The 23978-nt window shown below is 24.6% G+C and overlaps 2 protein-coding genes across 6 annotated transcripts; both read right to left on the reverse strand.

The window, feature by feature from the left end:
- Nucleotides 1–737: 737 nt before the first annotated feature.
- LOC112590842 lies at nt 738–16472 on the reverse strand. 4 transcript variants are annotated; one of them, XM_025334429.1, is made up of 3 exons: nt 16014–16472; nt 7859–8111; nt 738–1283 (listed from the first exon to the last, which is right to left on the reverse strand). In XM_025334429.1, the coding sequence occupies exons 2-3, from the start codon at nt 8099–8101 to the stop codon at nt 897–899; spliced, it is 630 nt and encodes a 209-aa protein (XP_025190214.1). In that variant the 5' UTR covers nt 8102–8111; nt 16014–16472; the 3' UTR covers nt 738–896. The 4 variants fall into 4 exon arrangements, with proteins under 4 accessions (XP_025190214.1, XP_025190206.1, XP_025190228.1 ...); XM_025334421.1 differs by lacking the exon at nt 16014–16472 and adding an exon at nt 9737–9950; XM_025334443.1 differs by lacking the exon at nt 16014–16472 and adding an exon at nt 9019–9042.
- A 791-nt stretch (nt 16473–17263) lies between these two features.
- LOC112604442 (protein halfway) lies at nt 17264–23786 on the reverse strand. 2 transcript variants are annotated; one of them, XM_025334409.1, is made up of 9 exons: nt 23697–23786; nt 22018–22230; nt 21244–21570; nt 20991–21166; nt 20695–20865; nt 20407–20565; nt 19450–19557; nt 18309–18386; nt 17264–17674 (listed from the first exon to the last, which is right to left on the reverse strand). In XM_025334409.1, exons 2-9 carry the CDS (start codon nt 22226–22228, stop codon nt 17468–17470), a joined length of 1437 nt encoding a protein of 478 aa, XP_025190194.1. In that variant the 5' UTR covers nt 22229–22230; nt 23697–23786; the 3' UTR covers nt 17264–17467. The 2 variants fall into 2 exon arrangements, with proteins under 2 accessions (XP_025190194.1, XP_025190196.1); XM_025334411.1 differs by lacking the exon at nt 23697–23786 and adding an exon at nt 23291–23300.
- Nucleotides 23787–23978: the final 192 nt, after the last annotated feature.

Below are 23978 nucleotides of genomic sequence, written 5' to 3' on the forward strand. Positions count from 1 at the left end.
GCTGAACTAATTAACTATCCCGAAATTAAATAAATTTCTCAACCAAATTATTTCCACTTCTTTAAATATTAGTTCAATAATACTTTAAGTAACTTACTAAATATACTAATCACGTTATTTAAAAAAAAATATTATGAAATAAATACTTTACAATGATCAAATAATAAGCGTATAAATAAACTATAGAGATAAAAATGAGTTTATTAATATTTTTTTATAACTGCATACATATATTAGACAAACCATACTCATCGCTGCAATAGATTTATCATTTGAAATTTGAATATAATTAAAAAATTAAAATTTACATAATTTCTTAATTTCAGACATTTTAATTATATTAAATTTACTTATAACTTTCAAAAAAAAATCATCAACATTATTTGAAAATTGAGAGCAAACTTCAAAACATCCAAATTCCAATTTAAACAACCCTAAGTATTTACAATAAAAATTATTGTACATAAATCATAATAATAATTTAAACTAAATTAAATAAAAAATATTATAAATTATAATATGATGATAATAATTAAATTACATTTCATACTTTGAAATAATTTGGATTTCATAAATTGTCGAATATGCAGAACCACAAATATTTCAATAACGATTTTACAAAAAACTATTTGACAGACATTAAAAACGGTACCTAGATAATCATATTAGCAATAATATTCAAAATAATCATGGTAATGCAATTAAATAATTGAATAATTAAAAATTATAAGAACTGAGAAAATCCAATTGTCCATATTTTTTAGATTATCTTAACAATTCAAATTACCTAAATTGTTCAATTTATTTTAGTTATCATAAATATCCAAAAACCCCTTAATTTCGAATAAATTCAAATCTGGATACTCAGCGTTGGACTCACGGCTGTTATTATTTTATTAAATTTCAGTTGGGTGTTGATCGCTGTCTAAAGTTATGGTCACACTGGGAATGTTTTGGATCGTTGTCTTGTGCGACGACGTGTAATTGTCTGGAGTCTGATTGAGTGTTGTTATGGCCTTGCTTGTAGCCGGTCTTCCACTGTGAACATTTGACATGGTATCATTGTACTGGTACTCGACACTGAACACAGCGGGTACAGTCGACTGGTTACTGCTGGTATACCCGCTGCTAGTTGAAGGCAACCATGATTGTGGTTGATAGTAATGGTCATTTCGCGTCGCTTCCTCGTACGTCGGCGGCGGGGTCGGGCTATTTGGGTACGGGAGGTCGGGAGTTTTTAAAACTTGTTGGTTGTTGTTAGAATTCATAGTCGAAACTTCTCCCTGAAAAATAATAATATAATTAATATAAGTACCTAATTAAATAATTCAAGTATTCGAAGAACTCGCTTTTGTTGTATTGCAAGTTTCGAGAGTATCTCATCATTGATTAAGTCACTATAATAGCAAAGACGTACTAAGAAATTTAACGCACAAAGTATATCACCCGTACTCTTCTCCCTTTAAAAATGTGACACTTATCTATTTAGATCATGCATGTCAAATCTTCTAGTTTTGTGATCATTATAATTTGCCTTTATAGCTATTTTTTTATAGTTGCACTTCTTAGTTTTATTATTTTTTTACCTTTTTTATATGCAATTGTTCATATAGTATTATAAGATTATCAGATTATATCAACATAAGTTCAAAACAATTATTTCAAAAGCTACAAAGTACAAATTAAATGATTATATTTCAAAATATCTAAATAATAATTAACTATAGATTATAATATCCATAAAACTAAATCAATATGTAGCTACCTAATTTCGATTTTCGATCGATAGTATTTACTATTGAGTTAATCATATCGCAGATTACTTTATATTATCATATTATAACATAATAATAATATACCTAGATATGTTTTTACACGTTCAGAATTCAAAGTTATAGTTACAAATAATTTTAAACAATTTAATTTATTTTATTAGTTTCTAATTTAATCATTATAACGCAAACAAAATTTTAATAAATAAAATTTAACATTACAATTAAATTTAAACACATAGTTAATAACAAATTATAAGAGACATTGCTATTTTATCGTAATTACATAATATGTATCAGTTTTTAAGGCAACCTAAGTAACCTATACTGTAACGCAAAATCAGTTAGAAAAAAAAAATGTTGTACCCAGCCAAAAAATATATTTATATTACCAACCAAATCTCAAGTAATGCAAATTTGCAGTAGCCACTCACGTCTTTTCTACTTACACGAGTATACTATTTCTTAATGACTCTTTATTTGAACATGTATATTGCGTCAAGGATCGCCATTTAATTTACCCCTACTAAAAAACGTGAAAGTCTTGAGCAAAATTAAGCCCAATACTAAACTACGAGTATTCTCGTTTAGCTGCTTTAATTCATTATCATCTTCTCCATTTTGAAATATTATGTGAATATACCACCGTATACCACGCATGTTAAGCTCGTTATCAACTAGTTACGTAGAAAGCAGGTCCAAGACAGTTTTCTATCATATACTGCCTTTGTTATTAGTTATTTCAATCCTCTCAAGACTACTATATACTATCATTCTACTCTAGATATTCCTAAACCCTTGTCTCTCACCGAATTTTATGCAGATACTTCTTTTATTTATTCCCTTCTTAGCAGTAAAGTTGTCGATCTTGATCTCTTCGATTTGGTTTCATGTCTCTATTTACCCCACAAGGAACCAGGGCCGGCGGAAAGCATGGGCGGCCTGGGCGATAGCCCAGGGCGGCAATTTTTCTCTAAATACCCATGGGCGGCATTTTAGCTAAAACTTTCGCAATTTTATAATTGTATTAATATTATTAGTATAATTATAGCTATGTGTTATGTAAAAAATATTTTATACTTTAATTTTATGTTTATGACGAAAATAAATGTTTTTAGATAAACCAATATTATTGCATAATTTGTATCATATGATTATTTAATTTTTTTATTTATTTAGTTTTAATAGGGCGACATTTATAATTTAGCTCAGGGCGGCAAAATAGCTCGCGCCGGCTCTGCTAGGAACCACTCCTTTTTAAACTCGAAGTGCAAGGAAATATATTTAATTTATAATTATATATGTTTTTTTTTCTATGTCTATAAACAATCTAAACACAATAAATGGAGATGGTTTCTGGTAGCAAATTAAATCTATATGATACTCTTGAAAATCAAAAGTAGAAAATTCCCAGTACTTATTTTTATAATCGGGAAAAATAAAAAATAAAAATATGGGAAAACTGGAATTTTCACGCAAATCGAATTTTTGATAAAAGCAATATTGTTTTTTGGTTTTACTCAAAACGAATTTCAGTAAATCTATGGATTGCTGAAATGCGTTCATTGAAAGGTCTCTTCATTAAATATATACTAAAGCCACTAAATACCTAAAACTCTTACATTAATTATAAAAATATTTGTTTATATTTTGTGTAATAAAAAATTAATGTTAAAAAAATTTATGAGTTGGTTTTCTTGGTGATTTTAAATTTATCAAGTTTTTACAAAATTTAAAATATTTTTAATATTTAAAAAACAAGTTATATTTTTTTTAAATGACTACGTATTATATAAATACGTAATAAATGATTACTGTATGCTAGAACAATTTATATGAAAAAAAAAACGAACGCGAATTTAATAGTTAATATCAATAATAAAAATAATAAAAGTTTCAAAAGTGTAGGTAAGTTTTGTCATATTAATCTATTTTATTAAAAATTCAATAACAAAAATCACTATAAATGAAAAGACTATGACGAGAAATTAAAATCACATTCATGAATAATTATGCACATAATTATTGTATGTGACAGCTATAAAAAGAAATAATTGTTTGAAAAACATTTTAATTAAAAAACTAATTTAAAGGCTATTCAATTAATTTGTTATAAAGATTATTTTCACATACCAACTTAAACACGCGGTAATAACATACTAACCTAATTTAACGAGTTCTATAGTCTATAATAAAATTAGAATAAAAAAGCTTTTGAGTTAAAATCAAGTAACAATGCTGTAGATAATTTCTTTAATCTTTTTTCCTTTATCTCTAATTATATCTTTATCAAACTTAGTTATCAGTATATTAAAAATCCCCACTTAACATTTTTAATAAATTATTTTAAGTTGACTTCGCAATTCTTACAATATAAATAGAAAAACTTCTTGGTGGGAGCTTCCCACTGGGCTATCCCACTCCTTTAGTCCTTAGATTTCAATTATACGAATTTATACATATGTTTCATAAAGTAAGTTATTACGATTCCTTGACTTGGTATTAAATACTGGAGTGGAGAGGTAGGAGGATACTTTGTAAAATGCCAATGTACTACTCCGCTTACCTAAACTTTAAATAATTATAATAAATCATAAACTACTTATTAAAATTTTGATTTTTACATATGGAAATTCTTCGAAAAATATTCTGCTTCAGAATATGAAATTAAAAATGTATTTTGGCATATTGCTTTTTAAAAAATTAAAAACTTTAAAAAAATACAATAAAAAATATTAAAAAAATATATTATTTTTTATGTCAACTGAAAATCATGTAAAAAAATTACAAGCCAGTTAATAGATTTTGAAATAATGAGTGTTGTTCGATAAAAGAATCACCCGCGTAATATTGTATGAACAATAATAATGCCTAAACATTACCAAGGCATTATTTTTACCCCCAAATTATATTATTTCACTTTATAAGTATAAAATATTAATATACAATATTACCTATGTTTTCAATATTTAACAATGTTTTACAATAATAAGTATTTAAAATGTATTTGAAATTGGAATTCAACATAAGCACGTATTAAAATAATTTTAAATTAAAAAAAAAAAAAAATAATAATCTTGTATTTTGGCAATTAATTTATCTTTAAAATTATATAATATACTGAAACAATCCTCTCTTAAATTTTGATAGGAATTTATTATCGAATTTAATTTAAAAACATACCTACCATACAACTCTGGTCACACTAGACAGTAGTCATTACCTTTAACGAACAAGAAATGTCTAATTTCTCACATTTAATAGTAGAGTAAGTTTTTTTTGTATAAACGTTTTATGTTAAACAAAAATTTTATGACTTTTTTTAACAATTTTTAACATACTCGTGTACACAGATAGGCTCGTTCTATATTTTGCATACCTGTGAAAAATTCCTACATACGCTTATTTATGAGTGTGCGGTGACAATATGATGTGTTATCACATTTCTAAAGACTATTGTTATTTATTATACGTGAGTGGGTGTATTACATAATTAATTAGATTCAATATAATATACTTATGCTTGTATGTCATTAAAATTAAATAGAAAAGCTGAAAACAATTAATAAAGAGTATTATATTATAATAATATAATGTTGTGTTATTATAAATAACGGTCTCATGCAGTCTCATTATTATTATTATTATACAATATGCATTTATTTTATTAGTAAAATATTATAAGTGTATTTTAATAAAAATTATATTTATAATAATATTATAGGAATAAATCGTAATGAAATTTTGTTATGACTGTATTTTTATAATATAGCTATTAGTTATATGTATTAAACCTCCTAAATATCCCAAATGTCCATAGAAATTTAAATTTAGTGTCAACAATATATGATCATAAAATTCATTTAGCCACAAGCTACAATAGTTTTGATTTTTTAAAGTAAAAAAAAAAATTAATACGAATTGAATATTAAAATAACAGCTGTATTGATCAAATATGCTTTTGCAAACACGATTTGTGTAAACTTTCTGTATTCTACAGTAGTTTCGACTGTACACGATTGAAGACGCTAAAATGGTAAAAAACAAAATTTACAAGCAATAGATTTCTAAGAAAACAACGATTCCTACAAAGATTTGCCAAAACATTTTACACGGACAGTATTACCAACTTATGCATCACTTTTACGAAATTAATCGAATCATAATTCAACATAATATTTTATATAAGTCTGATGAAGCCTACGACAATATATGTTTGCAATTAGTCGGTACAATCAATATACAATCATTCAAATCAATCAATATCATTTACTTTTGAAAGTTGATAATATAAAACTACATACTTATACATTTACAAGCCTATTTGTATTAAAAATATCGTAATGTTACGTCGTTTTAACTATATTTGTGGAAAATTAAAAAACTTAATAATAAAATAAGTTTAAATAATTACTAGATAATTAGATAAATCCAACAACGACATTATAACTTTGATTTCCCGATAGTTCAGATTAATCAAATATTTTTATTATCACACAAACTTAACCACACTTACATTTTGACAGCCTAACTTGCTATATTTAATTTCAAACTTATTATGTTCGTTCTTCAATTATTAATCGTATTCTATATTTGCGATACATAATTTTATCCTGTCTAATAAAATTAATATAATCATAGTAATAAAGTATCGATAGCTTTTTTATCATCTCTCTCGGTTTCATGTAAAATAATTTACCTAAATACTTACATAACTTTCACTTATAATAATTATTTACAAAATACACTATAATTATGAGCATATTATATTATACAAATGTATGCGATACAATTTTGGAAGTTTACAAAGAAACATCATCATTTTTTTTTTTTTACCATAACTCGAATAATTATGTATAGTAGAAATCTGTTTTAAAAAATACGAGGAAAAATGTTTAGGCAACAGCTAATTCATTGACGTAAATTTAATATCGAACGCATAAACCTTTTTTGGTGGTTAAGATTATTGAAGTGAATCAGAAATCTCTTCTAAAAATTAACTTTTGTAAAATCTATATAGGCTCATAAATACTTGAACTAGTTATAATGAAAAACTTTTACACGATAATGTCTAATTATAACGTAGTATAATACTTTTTATATCAAAATAAATTGTATGAATCTCAGCACCAGATCTAGGGGGGGGGGGGCAATCCGGGGCATGTGCCCTGGATACTAGTCATAAAGGAGCGCAAATTTATATTTGGCCCCGGGTTAAAAAAATGTAAGATCCGGCAATGATGAATCTAATTTAACTGTTACAGCCATACATGATACCAGATTCAGATATAGAGTATTATTATAATTTATAATGTTCAAATAGAATATGGGAAGGAGAATAGGTCTTCGATATATAGATGTATTTCTAGATTAAATTTTTAATTTATTAGACGATACTATGCTTAAGTATAATAATATACTATGATTGATAATGATTTTTTTAACGGAATGAGAGACAATAATTAGTATACGCGTAAACTAATCAGCAATTCGTAAATGTAATGTTTTAAAAATTTTAATTGTGCCACAGTAGTTATTTTTTTTTTCAAATATTTTTTACAATGATTAACTCATTTTTCTAAAAGACGAACTTTATTTAACTATTTACTTAGTTCAAAACAAATTGTAAGATGCCATGACATAATTTTGAGTATTCGAAAAGACAGGATTCAATTTGGAATCAGCTAATGGAAAATAAAAATATCTGACGAATTCTTACTTTCCTAAAAAAATAAAATATACAATGATCCATCCCCTAGCCTCCGGAACATAATGACTTACCATAGGCTACGACACTGGAGTGAATATTAAATCCAGACGTATAAGCTACGTTACAGAACGTACGATATTGTCTAATCGTATGTGCTGCACATTATACAGTGTACAGTCCGCGATAAACGAAATCAAGCAACGACCTATCGTATGGGCGCAATATATTAAAATATGTGTTGTATATGATGAATACCCTTGAAATATTTTGCATAATATTACGTACAGTTTAGCCAGTTTACTGTGTACGGTGTCGGCCAGAGCTGACACACAATACAACGTTATAACACGTATAACCCGTGTTTAATCATACTCACGGCTTGATTCGAAGCTATTACGTTGGTGCTGAATTTCAGAACGAGAACGGTCGTGTAGTAGACGGCCGGCAACAGCACTAACGTGACGATGATCAGCGGCACGACATGCACTGAAAATTTGGAGAAGTGAAACACCGATAACAGAACTAGCAGAACGATTATGAATGCGATTATGTATTTCTTCAGGTGGTTAATCACAGACAATAATTCGTCGATGTTACCGCGATAAACTGCGTCAACCATGGCAGCGGTTCTATAATGGACAAAAAAATGCATACATAATATTATATTATATTATATTTAAGTACAATAATATTCTATTTTATACTGCAGGTACGGTGGATAAAACGGATCGATACAATTTGTTTCAATAAAAAAATAATTTGACTGTCACGTCGTATGTCGGTATTTCATTTACTGTTGGTACCTATTTAGGTATTTTAATAACAATATTAAATGTATAAAATATAATATTTTAATTTTTTACAAAACAAAATATTGTGCTGGTTATACGAAAAATTGCTAAATGTAATCAATCAAATATAAATCATTTTTTACAACATCACATTAATTATAACTATAATGCGTTTACTTTCTTTTTATTATTATTATTATTATTATTATTATTCAACTGGCTATAAGAACGTTATCGAAAACGGCGCGCCCATATACGACTCATATTGTCTTATATTATATTATATTTTTTTTAAATATTACTGTATTGAGTAAAAATAAGGTTAAATTTATTTCTTACATTATTATTTATTTTTAAATACCGATACAGAGATCTGTTATACCTATTTTACTTCGCTCGTCTCGATGATGTAGAGTTATAAAAAAATTTAAAATCTAAGATGATTATTAATCATAGCAATCGAAAAACGATCCCGAATTGAGCAGTTCAATCAATGTCACTGACAAGTGACATTTCTTCAAACATTTTCGACGATCATCTGTAATTTTTTCCCTAACTTTTAAGTAAAATCTAAAAGTTACAACTCTAATAATGTACCATTTAGAAAAGAATTATTTTCTTTAAATATTTTATAAGTACATGAAATAATTTATGAACACTTCTTCTATACAAAAAAAGTGTTCACGAAAAGATACAATAGGAATCTATATCAAGGAATAAAAAAAAAAAAACATCACTAACTAACATTCTTTGCTTCACTCAGAATCTATGAAAATATAGAACCGCAAACGTCAGTAAATATTTGCACTGTAGTCTGTAGATAAACAGATAATATAATATAATATATTATTATAGAGAGTGGAACATTTAATTTTCTTTATAATAAACGTCGTCTCACACCAGTATCAATAGTCATTGCATCATTATTATTATTATCATCATATGTATAGATACATTTAACAATATATATTTTAAGACATTTGATAATATTATATTACTATTAGAATAATCGTAATAGAAATTAATAATATAATCATTATTATGTACGTTCGCCATGCATATAGCAGTATAAAAAATGATTCATAAAATAAAAATGTTATTTTTACAGATTCCATTATTGAGTATAATTCATTTAAATCAATTAAAACAGTTATGTACGCGTACATGTCTGCACAATTATACCTAGTCCTTAGTCTCAATAGTCTATTACGTCTATTTAGCTTAATAATATATTTACTACAGTACACTGACCATTTATAAGTAGTTAGGTACATAATATATAATAATATTATTATTATCAAATATATTATACGCTTGTATATACATCATTATTATTAAAAATATTTAAAAGCTCCTATATAGGTATAAACGGAATATTTACCTACAAAACGAACTTTCTGGAAATCTAAGAGTGATAAACTGTAGGGAAAAATAATAATCATAAATTATATAAATATACTTACCATTGTAACCGAAATAAATTAATAACGCGTAAATATGTACGTCGTGCGCTCGCGAACGGAACAATATAGAAGAGTACAGGATTGAAACCCACAAACGCGCAAGTGTCAGTGTAATGTGTATGTAATAATATGTGCCTATATAAAGTTATATATTAAATGATAACTCTTATTTAGTAGTGTTACAATAATATGTTTAAAATAATGTTTAAATAGATATTATAATAATGACTAACGAGGATTCGAATTTAATACGTTCGCGTTAATCGTTCATCGTTAAGTCTCGTTTACCAATCTTGCAATCAAATAATAAGCCACGCGTTATTATTTTTATAATATTGTTATTATAATATACACACACATAGGTACTTTAATACATATATTCATGTACACGTACACGTACACGTACATGCATACACGCACACATAAATACATACATACATTCATACAACACTCGACTACCACTGTTTACCAGTTGATAAAGGTATTTTTTATTTACTTGGCAAATGCTCTTGTAAAATGGCGACGGTAAAGTTAGGTACTCCAGATAACAATAGACAACAACCTCGGCAAATTATCATTATTATCGTCATCATAGTCATCATTATTGTAACATTAACTATATATTAAACTGTTTTAAGCTCATTACACAAGCGCTGTATAGGGTGTTCGCCGTTGTCGAATAACGCGTGTTAATATAATGATGTATAGATCTAGATCAATCATGTCGATTGACAGCTACGGTTGAGACACGCGTGGCACTCTGTGCAAAATGTATAACATCGAGAAGTAAGTATTTTTCTCATAAAATCAATTTATATATATATATATATTATATATATATATATATATATATATATATATATCAGTTGTTTCAATATAAAAACGCGGCCGGATTAGATAGGTACCTATTGATGGATACTACGTTAAACCATGCAAACTACAAAATCAAATATTGTGTGTACCTATAGATAAAATAAAATCGACTTCAGAAGATTTTCGAAAAAAAAATGCTTACAGTCCTCGTTAAACGAGTTTTGATAACTATCCGGTCGCACAAAATATAATATACATATATTTTAATATTATACACATCGTAGATATTGTAACAACTGTGAAACGATTACTAACGCCTAAGTCCAATCTTTACTCAGTAACACCCCTATTACACAATACTCGTATAAAACTATATTTAATTGACTGCTTAAAAAACATGATTATATAATAATATTTTAGAGTAAATAGTAAAATATATATATAGGTGTGGGGTTACTCGGTATGGTTTTAAAATTTAATTACTAATTACAAACAAAAACAAAAACAAATTTAACAGGTATAACGTATAATTAAGTAATATTATTCCAAGTTATAAAAGACTTGGGTTTTAATTAGTTCAATATTAATAATAAATATATATGTATCTAAAATAAAATATATGTACCACATAAGTCCTTCATACTTTTAATTTTGGTAAGTATTATTATAATAATTTATAGTATACATTTAATATTGGGCAATCAAAAATTCTTAAATGAATTATTTATTATTAATTATTATATAAAATTCAGTAGAACACTAGGCCTATCATGAAGTGATAGTAAAAGTTTTAATGAAATTAAAATATACGTTAAAACGTAATTTATTGAAATTAAAAATGTCCAAATTTTATTTTGTAAGAATATATTTTAAGTAGTTTTTTAATGATGAAATATGATAACACTCAGTTAAGACTTAAGACACAAAAAACAAAATTTACTTATTCGCCTAGTAATACTCAAGCAGCGAACAAAAAACTTCAAGTTGTCCAGTTTAATTAAATAATTTGATAGTTATTTATTACGTTTTTCATCAACCTCGACATGATAATATATATATATACTAATATACTCATAAATACTGTAACATGACTATATTTTACCCTTTATGTATTTATTCGATTTAGTTAAATTTATATTATAACTTTATATTGTGACAGTTAATGAGTTAACTGTACAAGACATAAGTTAAATTTTATAGTTTTTTATTTAGTTTATTTATTTGCAGATATCATTAAAATATTTTAGTTTTTATAAGGAAACATATAGAATTCACTGCAAGAATATATTTTTTAATTATAATTACTATTTTTAACCATAATAAATTTTTTAGAACGGCTATGTGTATATAATATAATACAATATCTTTGCTGATCAATTCTAAATTTCTAATTATGGTAGATAAGTACCAACCTATTTTTAAGAGATTATTTTACGGTTTTCTCGATAGTTTTTAAAACTGTTTAAAAAAATGTCCGATAACCATGAGAATAAATAATTATTGAAGAAATGTCAATGACCGTATTTTAACTGAATTTCACTCAGAATCATTTTTAAATAACATAACGAACAAATATTTTTCGAAGAGACGAGCTGCAGAAATGAGTAACATTATTCTTTAATCTTTATATATAACTAGTCCTATTTGATTTTTTTTTGTAGTATGTAAATCTATATTAATTAAGATCTTAAGTTAACATTTTAATACAATAAACGAATTCCATAAATCTATTTTAGTAAAATAAAAATAAACCAATCAATCCAATAAAATCTAATACTCACATCAGAACCTTAATAATTTATTCTTATAAAAGTTAAAAAAATGTAAAACGTTTACGATAAATTTTATTTATCTGATACATAAACGATATATTTTAATATAAATTGAATACAAAATATAAACTAAACTAACTAAAGCCTCCATAGTTACTTAATGTGTGAAATTACTAATAATTATTGTTGTGCCATAATGATCAATACTTATTAAATATGATTCACTAGTTCATTACCAAGGTACAGATTATACACTCATGCATTTTTAAGAGTAGGTACTTATAAGTTAAACTGCATACAACAGTGGCACAGAACTAAAAAAAAACTATTGTAAAGTATCTCATTTTACGAGAAATATCTACTATCTATCAAAAAATCTTAATCAGACCCGTGGAGACTACAGTCTTATATAGCTTCTACTTTAGTAAAAGTTTTCAAATACTTTTAAATATTTAAAAAAAAAATACGCGGACAAAATGTTCTAATACTTTTTTATAAAGTACTGTATTTAAAATTAAATATGTTTTCTTTTTAGTTTGCCTATTTTAAATTTACGATTGTTTCAAATATTTAATCATAAAAATATAATTGAGAAACGGATACGTAAATTTGAATCAGAAAATATAATCCACATAAAGTTTAAAGTATCACTAATATTCCAGAAATATTATTTTATAATCAACTAAAATAGCTTAATTTTATAAAAATTATTGAATATCTAGACCACTGTGTAATGTAATGCTGCTATAAAATATATATGATAATTAATATAGGTGTTCATTTTGAGTGACTATTATATAATTTTCAAAAAAATTAAATGATTTTGTACAGACAACAATAAAGTAATAATGTATAGTTACACAAAATAATACGGTGTAAAATAGTCTATATAGTTTATATTAAGCATAAAAATGTTAAAAAAATTCGGCTGAGTTAATTTTTAAGATAAAATAAAATGTTATGAAAACAGTTTAAAGGTAAATATAAATGTATATTTACTCAAATGCTTTTTTACCCTATCTTCATGTACGTAAATACTTTTAAAATAAATATATTTATCTTTACTTAAAGTATACTTATAACGAGTAGGTACAAGAAAAGCTTTAATGCCGACTCTGTTCCCTCCTTCGTGAAATTAGTCGCCAGCAGTTATTTGACTACAAAAAGTTTACTAAAAGTTACAATTACCATTTAATATATATCAAATCTTTAGATATCTTTGCCATGAAATAAATGTCTAAATTTATAACTTAAAAAATAACAAGTGCATTTCTAAATAATTTCTATGGATAATTTTCTATAAGATTATATAATTTAGTTGGCCAATCATTTTAGCATAAACTATTAGTATTATTGTTTTTTTTTTTTTTAATATTATATCAACTAAAGTTCAAAACTAAACCTAATAAAAGATATATATCAATCTGACAGTGTATACATATAAAATAACAATGTTGGATACTACTTTGATTTGTAATAAATTAGTTTCATAAATTTGAATAAATAATTTTATTTCGATTTCAAGCGATACAGCAGCAGTATCTTGTGTTAAGAACTCTTACTACCAATAAGCAACTTGGTTGCTTAATTGGGTGAGTTAGGGTCATACTAACACTAACCATATCATAGATTACATATAGTAGTTAATTGTATGTTGTTTGAGCCACCAAATGAATATTATTTTACTAAGTATGATAATAAAAACTGAATAATACTTTTAAATAGTTTTAATTTTTACATGGAATTTCGGTAAGATAAAATATTTGTCATGTTTCTTGACTGAAAAATGACTAAGTTGTAGGCGGTAATTTTGCCACACTTTTATCTCTAAAAAATATACCATACTTCCTCCTCTAAATAAGTCCCTAATGTGGTTATGAGTTTATGGTTAAAATAGGTCTATGATAATAACTAGGGTATACGAATACTATCTATACTTATAAGCTATTTATTATAATTCCTTTTATAATTATTTAATATCTTTTTTAATACAAAAAATCAGAAACATAGACAAAAATTGAAATTAATAGTATATTTATAATATTAGTTATTGTGGATACACGGATACCAGCTAATGGCCAATTAACATACTCATATACTCATAAATAAATACAAAAATACATAAGTTTATAGATTTATATCTTGGTTTCAGGTTTGTCCCAAAGTATTTAATAATACCTACACTATTACTTGATAATTATTATGCTGAACGACATGAAAAGAATTGAAGTCACTATGTGGTTGATCTACCACTAATGAAACAACTTATCCAAAAAAGATTCCACATAGGTATCATATTAAGTACATATAGGTACCTATTTGAATACCTACTTGATTAGATTGCGCATACGAGACCTGCTCTATCTATATAGTAGATACCCAACCTCTCTACTGTTCCGAGTTACCTAATAGGACATTTTATCATCCATCCAATTTCAGTCTTCCGTCATCCGATCTTGCCGATCGTATACGAGTATCTAAACCATTTGAGATCGGAGCTCATTGAATAACGTGAACAAAACATTTTTTAGAATAATTTATTTATAAAAAAACATGCCTATACTATTTTTGGCAAATACAAAGCCATTTGGAGTATTCAACAAACTTAGATATCTATGGACAGGGTGAGTATAATAATATACAATATAATATACCTACATATATATCAATATTTTAGGTTAAGCTAGGCTAGTCGTGATGTGTTTTAATACGTTTAAATTATTTCCTAAAATAAAAATATTCTGTTTTACATTTTTGCACAATATATAAAATAAGCCCATCTTTGAGAGCTTATAAGAGGACACTATCCTCGCATGTGTTGTCTCTCAGTCTTACTCCAAACAAATATCACAACAAAGTTGGGTAAGTAAAATCATTGATTTTGAACTAATTGTTGTGTGTTCCTAACTTTAATAATAGAGTAAATAATTGATCAAATACCTACCTGAATTAAAGGTAAGAATATTATTTATGTTAAAACGTTGGCGTTCTTAAATTTTTTAATTTTTAAACAAGATATGAGTATTATATACCTACCTATATTACAAGTTAAAGATGCTCATATCTAGCTTAAAAAATAAAAAATAGATACCAACTTTGATAATAGGTAGATCAATTTACTTTGAGGTTAAAGCAAAGAACACACAAATTAGATCAGAAGCAATGGTTCTAATAAACAAAAATTTACTAAGTAGTGTTTGTAAAACGAAAACAATACATGTGGGGTAACTGGGTATTGTAACATGCTCTAAAATTACGAAGATCACTTACTAATAACCTACTCACTTTCATACTTTCAAACAATAAATTTCATGTAAATTATTTAGATAAAATTTTACGTGTGTCCGTATTATTGTATTCTGGTATTCACCTAAACTACCTATAAAAAGACAATTTAACAAAAAAAAATGATCAGATTAATCCAAATAATTTATTGCAGATGTTAGGAAAAATATAACAATGGTGTGAAAGTTAATTTTAAGAAAATCCACTTGCCATAATTATTTGTAGACTAGGTAGTAAGTGGCTTAATAAAATTATTATTATTATAAATGACTATTCAAATTACTAATTTAAATTTTAGATAAATACCTTTAATTTTAATAAGTATTTTTCGAAAAACTGCCAATGATTTTTAATAGTTATAAATTAATACCACGCTTTTTAACAGTAGGTATATCATGCATACTTACCACACACGCTGCTCTGATTTCCACCCGACGTCTAGCTTAATCTTTTTTTCTTTCATATATGTAATATTTTATATTATTATTAACAATAATAAATCACCGATAGTAAGAAAATATTTTAAAGATAGACATTCAAAATAATATTGCATGAACTACTTATAGAATAAGATTGAATAGTTCGTATAGAAGTATTAAAAAAAAAAAACTTAAAAACGTTAGGTACCAACAATATTATTATTTGAATATTATTACGCTAAAATTACAATAAAAATGAGTACTAAAAAATAATCTAAAACACACTTATATTACTCGATTTTAATTCCGAACTATTCCAATACCACTTTCAGTAAATCCGGTTCCCGACGAATCGGATGAAATATCAGATACTTGAACATGATGTGAGATACACTATTTTATCATAATATGGATTAATAATAGGTACCCATGTCGAGTTCTACAATAAGTGTGTTCCTAACTCATCAGTCATCATATTATTGTGCTCGTTTGTTTACTTAAGATACCGTACATGTTTTAAACCACTGAACAAATTTAGGTTATCAAAATAACTTACATTATTATTTATTACACATTTAATTATTCTACGTTATTAAATTGCATTACTTGCTTATTAAGTAATCCGATACACACGCAAGTCGGACAACAGATAAAAGCCATAACATATAAAAATAATAATTATTAATGACACAATTAACAACAGTATAATAGTACTCAAGACATAACATATATTTTAATTTTTATTTCATGTATCGAAATGTCATTAAACATAAAACTATAAGACATCGGTAATACCTTAAATTAATTAATAACTATGATAAAAATATAATATTGTAAAGGTATCTACTAAGTTACAACTTGACTTTTACGGATAAAAATGATTAAAATAAAATATATAAAACAAACAAAAAAATATTAACCAATAATGCAATCACAGCCTGTAAATAAAAACATCAAATTACATGTAAATGTTTAACATATTAATATAAATAACACATGGTAGCCTATTAGAGATTTTTAAGTTATGATTAATAGAGGATTTCAGCCAATTTAATATCTTTAGCGTTAATTCCACTATGTACACCGTACATAAATATAAAATAAGATCTGAACTTTTTAAGTAATTTAAAACATTTAAAACTTTGGTAAGTCTACTTAAACATTTTGTTTGATCAACCATATTAAAACTTAGTAAATGATATAAAAATAATTAAAATATTTTTTGTTCAAAAAATTTCTCTAACAGTAATTAAAATATATAAATATAATAATCTTATATAATAAATAATATATTAAGGCACAATATTTAGGCACTAAGGTAACTTATTGTTAGCATATATAGCGGTTGTATATGTTATTAATAGCTCATAATAAAACAGTCTTCTTAAAGATTACTAATGTGTATTACAATATTTCTTTTAAGCACGAGAAGCAATACTCCATTACTCGAATATCCAGTCACAAGGAAGCTTTGGCATTTTGGACGCAGGCCATGGCAAATATCCAGCTGTTTTGAATATCCAATAATCATATGATACTTTTCCAATCAACAGCAAAAGAACTGACAGTTCTGCAGCAATCACGTAATACATATAGTGTGTCCAATCAGCTTTTTTAATGCACACTAATTTTTGATCCAAGTCTATTACCTATAAATTATTTAATAAAATTATCAATTTATTGAATCTGTATTCTGCCATGGCTACATGGACAAAAAGGTTCAAATGAGCTTAGCCACACAGATATTTCAATAACCCCTTAAACTTTATACTTAATTAGAAATTTTATTCTGCAGATTGCTTTACTTGAATTGATCTTGCCTCATAAAACATTCAACCAAATGTCTACCTATACATGGCTAATAAAACAATCTGAGAAATCAATTTCTATGGATTCTATATGAAATTATTATTATGAATATCGTATGTATTCTAGATTGTTTTCTCAAAAAAAAATTTGCTAGCTTCTAATTATCTTTGGTAAAAATCAACTTTTATACTCTACTGTTATAGCAAATCAATTTTAAAAAATCCTTACTAATTTAAAATATATTTATGATTTTTTTACTTTAATTTATTAATACATAAAGTATAAAACCACATAAAATTTTCTTTGTGATAAACAAAAACTTATATTTTACTATTTTTACTATGCATCGAGCCATCAACTAAATCTGGACATGCTTATAAATTATACACCCAGTAATAAACAATAGTTTTCACATGAAATAATTATAACTAATTTTAACGTTAAAGATATTTATAATTTGAAAACTGGATTTACTTTTAATTTATATTGCATATTACTGCATAAAATTTCATTGTAGTCTGGAATATGAATTTGATTTGTTAATAACCATATCTGAAATTACATAAACTTAAATTAATAAGGTATCCTTTCACAACATGCATAATAAAAATGAAATAATAAATGATAATATAATTATATTTACATTTTAAAGTATTTAATAAATAATAAATAATGATTGATGTACCTATACTACTCAGTACTTATTCAATAACACTGAAAGTCAAAAATAAATAAAATTTTAAGTAGGAATTTATAGAAAGAAATTTAGTTTTTTAAATGTATTAAATTAGTTTTGTTATAATTGAATAATAAATACTGTTAATTATTATTTATAAGATAAACTAAATATTAATTTTTAATAAAGAATACAATTTAAATAACTTTACAACCATACAACAAATATGATGGAAATTAAATTTAGCTGCTTATTAAATTTAAAAATTATAAATTGCCGCCAGCAGAATTGATATAATATTATTATCACCCACCTTATAATTTTTTATTCATGTCTGTACTCAAAACAAAACTCATGGTACATAGATACATGGATCATAACGTATTAACATTACCCCTTTCCTAAAAACTATGTTGGAAGTTGATTGACCACTTAAGACAATTCAAGTAAAATAAAAAAAAAAAACACAATAATTAAAGACCCAAGATACAAATTATAGAAAATATAATAATTTACAAATTAAGTAAAATTTGTTAGAAATAAAAATGTTTCATTTATATATTTGTGTTAAATTCTATAGTGTTTCAGTTTTTATTTTAATTATGTTTTTAATATAGTTTTGGTTGTTTTGGATTACAAATTTTAATATCAATCATTATTTATTAGATAATATTGTATACATTGAAAAATAAATAAAATAGTGTTGATAATGGAACAAAGTTTTCTAAATTATTTTCTATCAATAATTTAGATGTGTACTCGTAAATTTTTTAAAACTACACAAATGATTGTAATAAAATATTTTAAATAATGATAAAATAAACTAATAATGAAATGTAAAATAAATATTAAATTTTAGTTTAAAAAACAAAAAATATTTAAATATTAATCATCATAACCAATTATAGTTTAACACTTTTTTTTTAAATTTTAACAAACCTTTAATGATTTTGCAGTACTGCAGTCACATTGAAGTTCATTTCCACCCAAGTTCACAATATGTCCCTCAAATCTAGTAAAGGAATTTTGAAGTATATACATAGGCAACTAAAAAAATAAATAAAAAGTATATGCTATAATAATGTATACTTAGATAACAAAAAAAAAAAAACAATGAAATTAGGTTTAAAGTATATTCTGCCATTAAATAGATCATAGTAAAATTTGTTAAATTTTAATTCAATTATAACTATTACATACAAAAACCAATTACTAATAAAAACAATACTAGCCTACATCCAAGAATATTTTATAATTTATTTATATTACTCTCAGTAATACGGTATTTTGAACTAGTTTATGCCATAAACATAACATATATATTTGACTATAATTATTATATTACTATTACTACATTAAATATCATGCTGTTATCTTATAAGTTTATACTGTCGTATAAGCACAGTAGAATATAGCAAATAACTTAAAAATAGTTTAAATATTTGAAAATGTCTTTGTATATAGAAAATAATAATATAAACAATAAAGAAGTCTTAAAACCTTAAATTATATATTTTTTTAATTACAATAAGATAAGAAACACTGTTATTTAATTTATTTATTTATATGATTAAAATCTTTAACTTAAAATGTCTACACCAAAAAATTGTGCAGGTGTTTTTAGATATATTTAGATTGCTAAAAGAAATACTGAGAAAACTCTTCAAAAATTTTTGACAAAAAAAATAAAAAGTATAAAAGTATACTGGATGTAATTTGCTTCCATAAACTACTCCTCAACATTAAAAAATAAAATATTTTTATTGCTTCTAAACATAAAAGTAGCATAAGACAAAATAAAAACATAACATTGTAAAACTAATAAATCCATCACTGACAATCAAAAATCAGTAAATTATTAATAAATAATAATTATTGTAATGAACATTTACTTACTGTATTTAATTGATTTAGTTTCAAACTCAAAACAGCATAGTTTTCTATAAAACTTGAACCTTCTAATGACAAAAGATTAGATATTTTATTTTCATCAGCATAAAAAAATCTCAAAGTTTTGTAAGTTTGATCCAATACCAATAAGTCTATATTGGTGATCTATAAAAAAAAATATAGTTATCTATAAAATAATTACACTCAAATATAAAATTAAATATTTAAATTTAGAATATAACCAATTTTTTGTTTTTAAAAATTTATTTAAAAAAAATAAATATATTTCCTTACATTATTATTGGTGACATTTAATAACACAGTGTTTTCTGGAAGGTTTTCTGGTAAACTTGATAATTGTCTATTTGAACAATCTACTTCTACAGTATGCAATGTCTTTGTTTCTTGTACCATTTCTATGCCATGCCATTTACAACTACAATTCCATGGACAATCTTCATATAGCTAAATTATTAATAGAAAATAAAAAAGTAATTTTTTATTTCTATTGATTACAAATGTAAACATAAAAATAATAAACATTGTTGAAAATGTTTTAAATTAAATAATAGTTTAAGAAATAACATTACCTTGTTAATAATTTCTACCTGATTTAACGCAACTTTTTCTGTAGAGTTAAACCAATGAAATGATAGTGATGACATACAAAATGTTTCATTATATTTTTTAAAGTACAATTTGTACTTTGCATTTCTTGATCTTTCCATAAGCTCTAAAAGACTTGAACAATGAATCTTTATGTTATCTACAATATTAAAAAAAAAATTATTATTATTAAACAGATTTGATTTTAGTAAACATATAAATTCAATATTTAATTACTTGAAACATCCAGCCAAAACATTGACGCTTGACTTTTTATTGTAGGTAAACTTGATATATTTACATTGGAGAAATCTAACATAGATAACATTTTAAGATTTTCCAACGCTAGAGGATCTTGCCATTCTGTACCAAAAGCATTGTTTGATAAATTTAAGCAAGTGATTGAATGCATATAATCTAAACGACCAAGTAATCGGTTAATATAACTATTTGTAATTGAAAATGAGATCAAGCGGCTTAATTCTGGTGAAAATTTTCCAAAATTAAAATTGTCAGCTGTCATGTTGTAAATATGTAAAGCTGTAATTGTTGATAACTTAGCACCTAAAAAAACATTAACAAATAAATAAGTATTTATACAATATACTAAACAGATATAACTTATTACAGTGATTTTTTTTTTTATGTACACATGTAAAATATTATAATATTGACTTACATCAAGAAAATCATTATATATTTATAGAAGAAATTTAATAAGTAAGAAAAGCGGCAATTTTGTTGACAAAAAAATATAAATATGCAATCATTCAAAGAATATGTGAGGTATATCACACATTTTATATTAAGTTCAAATTTTAAAACTCTTATGTTTTAACTTAATAGATAGAATTCTTAAATCTGAATATTTAGTTTTTGCCTTTATAAGCATAAAGAGTTTACACAAAAACTACCCATATGAATAGTGTTATTTTATTAAAAAGCAAATTAATTTTGAACCAAAGTGCATTAAAAATTATATATTCAGCAAATAATTTGTTTTATGTATACCTGAACACTCAAAGCTTTTTATCAAATCTTCATTTGACTGAACTTGGCAGCAGAATAATGCAAAATCACCAGTTTTCACACATTTACATTTATTTTGTAATGGACAAGATTCCGCGGGCTGGTTATAACATGGTGGTAATTCATCACATTGAATTATTTTTACATTAATGTAGAAAATAAATACTATTAAAAATAAACTTCTTTTACTCATATCTGAAACAGTTGTTTTAGTAAATTGGTGGTTTGTCGAAACCTAAAAATCAATATATCCAGATACATGGAAAATGTCTATTTAACCTTTTTGTTAGGGTCTCATTAAAAAAAATTATTTATGAGTTCATAGTTGTTTACTTGTTGTATTGACATTCAATCAAGCATTTAAAAAACAAGAATACTTTATCCACAGTACCTACCAAGTTATTTATTAGTTTATTCTTTACTTATTCTTTTGATAGCAATACTATTATATAGGTATCGAGATAAATTAACCATGTTAATACAATAATTATACTTTAAAAAATTATATAATACTAGAAAATATATAGATAGAGCAAAAATGTTCACATATAAGTTAATGCTCTTAAGGAATGTTACCAAAATATCCTAAACAAAATTTTGATGGGCAACATATAAAATCAAAATACTTACATTCAAATCACATTGATATAATTTACTACCATTTTTTTTTATCTACAAATTGAGGTAAGTTCTAAAAAAGTATTTTTATTTTTTAAACAAATATATACTAAGATCTTTAGTTAATAAATAATAATTTCTATTAGAAACCTCCCTACCAATTATCTTCAGTAAAATCAACATTTCTCTTACCTAATCTTGTTTAAAATAATATAACCAAAATAAAATAAAACTTGAGTAATTTTATGATTTACCATGATGTAATTATAAAGAATGCTCTTTAATCCATTAAAGTAATTTATAATAGGTAAATAATAAAATAAGTCAATTGTTATTTTATTAATATAAATACCTACTGTTTTTAATGTATATTTCAGTATAACTATAGTACAAGAAACTATTAACTGTTGCTTAAAATTCAAAATTTAAAAAATTTCTTTAAATTATTTATGTTTCTAATTGAAGTTATAAAATATGACAGTCAGTATCTAATATTAAATATTCATAAAATGCAATATAAATAAATAGATAAATAATGAATACAATAAATAAAAAGGTATACCTATTATAATAGATACCTACTCAATCTACAACCAAACCTAATTATCTAGATGAATTTAATATTAAATATACAAACTTAGAATTAAATATTTTTCCAACCCACTAAATTGTTATAAAGTTGTAGATAAAAACAAAAAATTAATGAAAATATTAAATAAACATCATTTAAATAATGGTACATTTAATTAGCATTATAAAGTCTGTTATTTATAAGAAATCAACCATATTATGAGCCACACTTTTCACACTACACACAAATTTATACTAATATGGTTTAGAAAATATTTATGGTTACAAATGATCAATTAGCGTGTTTTTCTTATTTAACATTGATTAGTTAGTGAAACTAATTAAAATAGTTCATATCACATTTATGATTTATAATTGGTAAATATATCAGTAAAAAATAACCTTCAACTACCATATTGACAAAATATAATAACAAAAGCAATGACTAATCAAAACATAATTATATTTCTTACCTAAACAGCAAGTTGGGCGGAATTATCTTAATTCAAATTAAACACCAACATATTTCTTATATTAATTCAGTCATTGGCAAGTAAAAAATAATATATTACAGTAAGTAATATATAAATAAATTATAATAATGCACTTTAAAAATATAATTAACACTAATAGAAAAATACAACAAAATGTAATAACAACAATAAACAATAAATAAAAACAAAATAAATATTTAAACAACAATATAGGTACTATTAAATAATAAATAATATTAGGTACGGGGTACCCAGTCGAGT

This window comes from Melanaphis sacchari, unplaced genomic scaffold, assembly GCF_002803265.2.
Source record: "Melanaphis sacchari strain LSU unplaced genomic scaffold, SCAv2.0 Contig0_pilon_pilon, whole genome shotgun sequence".
NCBI classification, from domain to species: Eukaryota; Metazoa; Arthropoda; class Insecta; order Hemiptera; family Aphididae; genus Melanaphis; species Melanaphis sacchari.

What these genes read in the sequence shown, in the direction of transcription:
- LOC112590842 (XM_025334429.1), bottom strand. Translation starts at nt 8,101, where the DNA reads ATGGTTGACGCAGTTTATCGCGGTAACATCGACGAATTATTGTCTGTG. An exon ending in TAATAGCTTCGAATCAAGCC is followed by an intron (nt 1,284 to 7,858) that starts GTGAGTATGATT and finishes ATTATTTTTCAG; the next exon opens with GGAGAAGTTTCGACTATGAA.
- LOC112604442 (XM_025334409.1), bottom strand. Translation starts at nt 22,228, where the DNA reads ATGAGTAAAAGAAGTTTATTTTTAATAGTATTTATTTTCTACATTAAT. An exon ending in TAAATGTCACCAATAATAAT is followed by an intron (nt 20,566 to 20,694) that starts GTAAGGAAATAT and finishes TTTTTTTTATAG; the next exon opens with ATCACCAATATAGACTTATT. An exon ending in AACTAAATCAATTAAATACA is followed by an intron (nt 19,558 to 20,406) that starts GTAAGTAAATGT and finishes TTATTTTTTTAG; the next exon opens with TTGCCTATGTATATACTTCA.